The following is a 7,742-nucleotide window of genomic DNA, read 5'->3' on the forward strand; positions in this document are numbered from 1 at the left end:
TTCCTTTAAATTTTACCTTTTATTATAATTTTATTTAGACTTGTTCCCCATGTTTGTGTTGTAGAAGCACACGTGGTTGTCTGCTTTGATAATCAGCACCCAGATTTGATCCGCCGCCGCCCGCTGTTAGTCATGTTCCTGTTCCACTTGGCTCTCTTCAGTACTGGATGACAAGCTGGGTTTAAAGATTAATGAGCTTTGTTTTATTTATTTTACCTGCAAAGATCATTAGGATTGAATGAAGAATCCTCCAGAAAGGAGAAAAATGTCTTCCACCAAGAATACCTATATGAACACGTGTTTTATGTATGTTTTTTCATTTTACTATGCACTCAGTTGCATAGATATTCATCTCTTTTTTACGCTTCCTGAATCATGACCTGAACTAATGCTGTCAACACTTTATTTGTGAAAAAAACTTTTAAAAAACTGGCAAATATTCACTGGAAATGGAAACAAATTTGTGGCACAAATGCTAAAAATCAGACAATTTAGAATATATGCATAAAGTTTACTTACAGTATCAAAGTAGAAGATTTTACACCTTTACCAAAACATTTGAGGCACAAATGAGTGTTTTGGGTTATTATTTAATTAAAATAAACATGTTTTTAATAAAAAAATCTCTACAGTGAGCTAAATTTAAGTCACAGGAATGTATAAAAATAATGTAGAAAGAAAATAAGTAAGTAAGTAAGTAAAATTTTATTTATATAGCACATTTCTAGATAAAAGATCACAAAGTGCTTCACAAGGTATAAAACAAAAACAGTCCAAAGTTAACAAAATGCAATTCTAAAAAGATGTGTTTTTAGCTGTTTTTTAAAAGTAATCAATGAGTCTGCAGATCTTAAGTTCTGAGGAAGCGAGTTCCAGTCTGGCGGCCACAGTGGCAAAAGCTCTATCACCCTTGGTTTTCAGCCTAGTATGCTGAATAACAAGTAGGCCCAGATCACAAGACCTCAGGGACCTACTAGGGACATAGGGCTGTAAAAGTTCAATGATGTAGGCTGGTGCTTGTCCTTGAAGAGCTTTAAATGTCAGAACCAGTATCTTAAAATGGACTCTGAATTCAACGGGGAGCCAGTGCAGCTGTATAAGCAACGGTGTCACATGAGAGTACTTAGATGTTCTTGTCAGAAGCCTTGCTGCAGCATTTTGGACAATCTGCAGACGCTCCAGGGAGTTTTTGTTTAGACATGTAAACAGTGAATATGAAAAATAACACGAGCCTGTTAAAACATAGGATTTAATTAAATGTGTCAGACGCTGAACACCGTTACGTGACTGATCACAAAGCAAAAAAAAATAAACACTGCAGGAAAAAAGTGTCAGTTTTAGTGTCATTTCCAAAAAAACCCCAACAGACTGACAGGCCTGTGCAAACACTGATAATCTGGTTTGATGCACCGATATGATTTAGTCAAAACTTTGGTGATGCATGGATGAACATGCAAACGTGCAGGTTTAGTACACAGTCACAGTCCCATCACTAGTATGATTTTAACAGAGGAAACCTAACGTTAACGTCCCAGGTGGAAAACAGCGCTGTCCAGAGTCTTAAAAAGGTCCTTCAGTGGAGTCACCCCCACCCTCCCACGCCCCCTCTTTTCTTTCCTAGAGCAGTGCGTCTCTCTCGGGTCGGTGTGGTGGTTGATCTCCGGTGTTGCTGGTTCCAGTGGCAGCTTGTGCGTGCCAGAGTTTCTAACCTGAGGTTCGGTCACACCTGGACTGCTGAGGGTCGGCCCAGCTGTTACCTCTGAGGAGTTCTGAGGAGTTTGAAAAGAAAGCTGGTCGTCTGTTGAGCGTGCAGACGCCTTCACGGTGGGCCGACTGCTGGACGTCTGAGGAGCAGAGCACAAAGAATTAAATAGAAAAACTCACAATATTCAGGTGTAAATCATCTCTGTGTAAAAACTCTCACACGAACACTAAACTGCTGAAAGACTCCAGAGGCCAAACTGCTTTTTTACAGCAGTAACTAACAAACCAAGACAGGATTACACCAACTCCAAACAGGGCCCCTCACCATTTGAAAAATACTAACTAAATACTAACCAAACAATGCTGAAATGCAGTATTATATTTGACTGCCTATGAACAATAATCTGAAAGGTGAAACCTTTTTGGATTTTGAACAGTTGGCCCTGCAGCCGTGCCAGCCCATTGTGACCAATTTTGTCACATTTTTATTTTGTATTTTTCTCTCCAATTATTCGATCAGCTTAATGCATACGTACCTACATCTTAAAATAAATAAATGTGTACAATCACCACTGAAAATAAACAGACAATAAATGTGAGCAGTAACAAAACTTATGTTAAAAGCTGTATTTTCTTCCTACCAGTCTTAAAAATAGTCTTTCATCAAATTTATGGGAAATTTAAGACATTTTATGCTCTTAATTTTGTTGATTTTTCAGGCTTTAAAACGTTTGAAGAACTCACGGGAACCTTGTCAATGTAAAACATTACTGCCTGTGGAGGCTGATTAGGCTGAGGAGAGCATCTACTTCTCTTCCACACTGTAACAGTCTGGCAGATAAAGAAGTACAGTTTGAACTGACACTGATTCTTTGAAAACAGCAGATCCTTTCTGCTTCTGTCGGTCAGTTTGGGGGCGTGGCCTAAACTGTTTTAAGTTAAACATGTATTCACGTACCGGATGCTTCTTTTCTTCACTCTGTTGTTTTCCAAAAGTGTGCCCAACACCACCTTTATTGTTCATTTCTATTTCTGAAATTAAAAAAAAAACAAACAGATTTCTGTTTCATTCCACCAAAATTTTATATAACGCATTTAATGTTTTTAGCGGGCGTGAATAAACTGCGCACCACTGATCTGAATGCCGTCCCGCTGCTCTCCATCCTCCTGGTATGGGCTCAGGCTCACAAACAGGGATTTCAGGACTGAATCCTTTAGCGCCCCTACGGCAGGCGTTAAGAGCACATTTCAGACACACAAATGGACATTGGACATTTTTATTTGTATGTGTGGAGTGCGTCCGTACGTGTGGGCGATGAGACGTCAGGCAGTTGCTGCTGTGCCGAAGTTTCAGATGGATTCGGACCACCCGGAGCTGAACTGGAGGAAGTCTCCTTGATTGAATCCTGCACGATGCTGCAAGCTGGGCCTGCTGGCTGCTTTACAGGATCAGGCTCAGCTTCAGAGGTTGTGGAGCAACTATGAGGACTTTGTTTGACATCAGTTTGGACCTGGCACAAAGGAGCCGACACTACATGAGAAACGCTTTGAAAAGGACTCTCAGCTGACGCCTGACTGCAGGGAGGCAAAGTCTCAGTGAGGGGGTGTGCAAAAAGGCTGAGGAAGGAAGCAGCAGAGTTTTTCTCAGGTTTGACTTCAGTTTTTAAATGTCCTTCTTCGCTTGTGAAATGTGCAGACTGTGGGGCTCTCACCGGGTCAGGTGTCGGTGTCACGCTCTCAGTGATTGGGTTTTTAAAAAGGCAACTGAAGGGGATTTTCTGAGTCTTTTTACATCCAGCTGAACAATCAGCTCGAGTTGGAGTCTCCCCGCTGCACTGTGGTGACATTTTAGCAGAACAGCGTTTCTGTGCACCGGGTTGGAAGACAGATTTTGTCTTTCTTGGGTACCGAGAGATCTCAGCAAGCTGCATTCCTGCAAAATGATGAACGGCAATGTTTGCAGAGTCACTAGTCTTAATGGAGCTAGCTGCAGGTTCAACAGGAGCAGAAGTTCTGCTTTTAAACTCTGAGACACCTGAAGAGGGAGAAATACCCGAGAGATGTTTGGGAGGACAGGTGTTATCTGTAGGAAGCTGTGAGCTTTCATTCATGTCTGATTTGCTTTTGGAAGATGCAGGATTACCTTCATCTATAACAGGAGGATGCAAACGCTCCAGTTTAACTTCATGAAAAACCATTTCAGCAGATTTCAGGGACTCTGGCATAGCTCCACATTGCTTCTGAGTACCAGAGGAAAGAGTAAGATCAGAGCTAGAAATCAGGCTGCCGTGCGCTTGTCGAGAAGACAGGCTCTTGTACATTTTCTTGGGGGGTTTGTTTGGCTCATGTTTGGTACTCAGTGAGACTTTTTGTATTTGATGTTGTGAACTTAAGAGAGGATCCGGGATTTCCTCAGTTTTTACACTTGAAGCAGTAGGTCTTTGACCAAGGGTTGAATTTTCCACTGACTTTAAGGACCTGAGGACAGCATCAACCGAGTAGGGAACTTCCTTTTGTGTCGTGGAGCCTAAAGTGGCCTTGGAGGTGGTCTCTGCACCAGGAGTAGTAGATTCTTTGCTTTCAGGAGTATTATAGAAGATAGGGAAAGACCTGAACAGCTGAGGTCCAAGCATGGCTTCCACTGAATAACAAACTGGCTCCGGGCGGTTACTGCTGGTTGATGAAGGGCTGTGAGGTCGGGCGGTGTCTGCTGCACACTGAAGAACAGCTTCATCTGTAAATGTGGCCATTTCTTCTATCTGGTGTACTGAGGGTTCCCCCTCTGTAGCTGCATCTGCATCTGAGCTGTGGTAAAAGTTAGGCCTGAAAAATAAAGATATCCAGTGAAGGTAACATGCATGGATTATTAGAAAAATTCCTGTTAAAGGCTAAAAGCATCTAAACACCTTAAGTTCCTCTTAGAATACAGCAGTGAGTCGTGTGTTCAGATTAATGTCTGCTGCTCTGTAGTCCAGAGAAAATGTAATCCATCTTTTATGTACAGTCTATGCCTGTACATAAAAGTTCGTCTTCTGTGTCGTCGGGCTCATATTTATGAACTAATCCTTCAATTACACTTACTGCAGGTAAGGATGAGGACGTGTTTAAATTCAGAGGTGCATACCTGAGCGGGTCCATGAGAACATTGGGGGTCCCGTTTGTTTCGGTCATTCCTGCCTCCTCTTTGCTCTCCGGCTCTCCCAAAGGCTCCTGCTCAGCTTTTTTTGCAAGTTCAGAGAGGTCACGTTGCCGTTTTAATAACTGCAGTGAAAAGAAGCAAAGCATTTGTATTTTGATTTCAGCACAAAGCAATGCATGCAAAACATTTTGAGAGCATTTTCATGCCTGACTTCTCCATGCACACCTCATCCAACAGTTTTCCTGTGACGTCAGTAAGCGGCTCGTGGGAAAACCTGCAGTCTTCTCCTTGATAGCATTTTCCTTTTCTGTGGAAAAACTTGCAAGGAAAGGACTGTGCAGCTTGGTATAGGAAATACAAGACAGCCAACAACCTCCACTTTCATTTGGTTAATGAGATGTGTTTGTGGCAGCTTACAACAGTATATCAAAGGATATTGTGCATGTACGGACAGCTCTCCCCTTTTGTGCAGAAGCCTTGGATATAAAATTTACAGACTTCTTTGATGAGATCGTTGTAACCCTGAATATGCTCCAGCTGGCAACTCTCAGCCTGTATCCAAGGAAGGAAAGAAAGCACATTTTTCATTTTTGCAGTCTGAAAAAAGAGATTTAGGTAAAGTTGAATAACCAGCTGTGATGCAACCTGCCTTTATGCATCGTCCGTAAAGAAAATGTCGACAAAGTAACCGCCCGTCCACCAAGAGCGCATTCTGGTCCTTGAACTCCTGAGACATGAACCTTGGCTTCACTTGAAAGTCCTAAAAGCAAGGACACACAAGGTAAATATGATTCCACTGAAGGATTATTTGAAATAATGTATCCGCTTCAATAAATATTCCAACTAACGCTGAAGGATCCAATTATCTGTTTGTACTGACGGCATGACATGAACTGGCGAAGCCAATCCATCATAAACTCAAGCTGCTGCAGCTCTAACCAGCTGATGGTGGATGGCGTATGTCATTAAAGGCAAAGTCTTGCTTACCATCATGTCATTTTCATGTCCACTGCCTCTCCCACCTCTCCCAGACATCGGTCTTCCTTGTCCACGGGAAAATCTCCCTCTCCGTCCCTCCTTGTGCTGATATGGATCTTTCTGTCCATCCTTCTTCTTCTTCTGATGTTTCTGCCTTTGAGATTGACGGCCTCTGTTACTGAAGCCTTTGCTCAGTCTTTGCTCACCATCGCTGTTCTGCATTAAATGCCCTTTGTCCTTTGTGTTATCAGCTTTGACGTTACTTCGAGTTTTGGGTCCCTGGGCTTGGACACACGGCTTCTGCAAAAGAACAAACACATAAAAATTTGATATAAAAAAAAAAGTTCTACATTTTATGTTATTAGCAGCTACCGGCTGGGTCACCACAGCAGGTAGGTTGGTAGAGTTTTACACCAGATGTTCATTTTATAGCACTTTTCAAGCTCTTCCCTTAGCGTGCATGTTGTTGAACAGCAAGAGATCACGCAAACCAGACACTCATCAGGAAGCTCCTTTCCACCACCGTCACCACTCCTTCAGTCACTACCTACAGCACAGCTGTCGCTTCACCAAAACAGAGTCTACAGCATCACTGCCAGTGCTTCCCCAATTCATCTCCTGTCTCCTGTCTTCTCTTTCCCTTACTCATCAAGGAGCAGCTAATTCTCATCCCAGCTGCCACACATTTGATACTAACCCCCCAACACTTTGATACCAAGCCCACCAGTGGAAGCTGGAGGTCACTGATTGATGAAGCGAACAGATCTACATCAAGATACATTAAAAGAAACAGCGCTTATCTGACACTGGCCCTCCTGTTTTTAAGCAACTCTTTAATTATGACAAACTAAAATATTTTGTTTTAATGTGTAATGTCAAACCTTAATGTCAAGGTCAGCTCACCTTTTTGTGAGATCCAAACAGCTCGCACTGCGTTTTCCTCTTTTTTCCACCTCCCCCAGTCTCATTCCTGCCAAACAGAGAGAGTGAGTGATGAAGAGGAGGCCATAAAAACAGATCTAACCCCGGTAAACTTTCATTAAATACCGCTGCGTGACGGCAGGCTGACCCGCACTCTTCACACCTTCATCCACAGCGGAGAGCCTCGAGAACAGGTTCGAAAAAGCCATCTTACTCCTAGTAATGTGTGTCTCCGTGTGTACGGAGCTCGGTCCGGAGTTATAAAGGTCCAATATTGAAAAACAAACAGCCACGTGCAGGCGTGGTGCGCGCTAACAAACGCAAACAGGAAATAAACGTCTTTCACTTTACGCCTTCACGCGGATCACTTTATCAGAGGTCGCTGCAGCGATCGGGGTTTCACATGTGTATGTTGTCACTACCCGATCATATATCACAGTACGTTCTTCAGCCGTTCACATTTAATTCCGTGTTCGATATTTACGTCACTCTACGTCACTTCCATGCGACAGGGTCATTGGGTTAACGCTACGGACGCTTGTCGCCGCCTAGCGGTGAAGATTTGTATCGTCTTGTGTTAAATCTTGCAGCCATGGCAGCGCGCTGTGGTTTTGACAGGTGAATAAGCAGCGGGCTGGCACAGCCATGAAACTTTTTGGATTCTCACTTGATAACAGCGCATTTTTGAAGTTATTTACCATATTTGATAGGACAATAATATAAAATACCAAGCCAAGTGTGTTAGACTGTCTCTCACAGAGTGATTCTGAAATAAACAATCAGTGCAATCTGAGTTATCCACCTTTGTTACTTTTTTTAAATGTAAGATACATTCCAGTCCAGCAGGTTGATGGGAAATCAAGAGAGCAGGAAAGATGAAGAAGAGCTGAGCATCATAAAGACCAGACTGAGGTGACAGCTTTAAAGTGGTTGTTATGGCACACTGGCAGCACTGGTAACGTTTAAAAGTTGAATTAACACTGTCAGCATGTGAGCATAC

General features: G+C 42.7%; 1 protein-coding gene across 2 annotated transcripts; it reads right to left on the reverse strand.

Moving 5' to 3' along the window:
* Positions 1-426: 426 nt before the first annotated feature.
* On the reverse strand, positions 427-7,224 carry LOC116320266. Of its 2 annotated transcripts, none has more exons than XM_039613925.1 (11): positions 6,906-7,224; positions 6,725-6,791; positions 5,831-6,121; positions 5,493-5,603; positions 5,281-5,395; positions 5,069-5,178; positions 4,829-4,965; positions 3,011-4,527; positions 2,835-2,927; positions 2,663-2,736; positions 427-1,844 (listed from the first exon to the last, which is right to left on the reverse strand). In XM_039613925.1, the coding sequence occupies exons 3-11, from the start codon at positions 6,041-6,043 to the stop codon at positions 1,524-1,526; spliced, it is 2,691 nt and encodes an 896-aa protein (XP_039469859.1). In that variant the 5' UTR covers positions 6,044-6,121; positions 6,725-6,791; positions 6,906-7,224; the 3' UTR covers positions 427-1,523. The 2 variants fall into 2 exon arrangements, with proteins under 2 accessions (XP_039469859.1, XP_039469858.1); XM_039613924.1 differs by having other exon boundaries at positions 6,869-7,224.
* Between the last annotated feature and the right edge of the window lie 518 nt (positions 7,225-7,742).

This window comes from Oreochromis aureus, linkage group 6 (assembly GCF_013358895.1).
Source record: "Oreochromis aureus strain Israel breed Guangdong linkage group 6, ZZ_aureus, whole genome shotgun sequence".
Classification (NCBI taxonomy): Eukaryota; Metazoa; Chordata; class Actinopteri; order Cichliformes; family Cichlidae; genus Oreochromis; species Oreochromis aureus.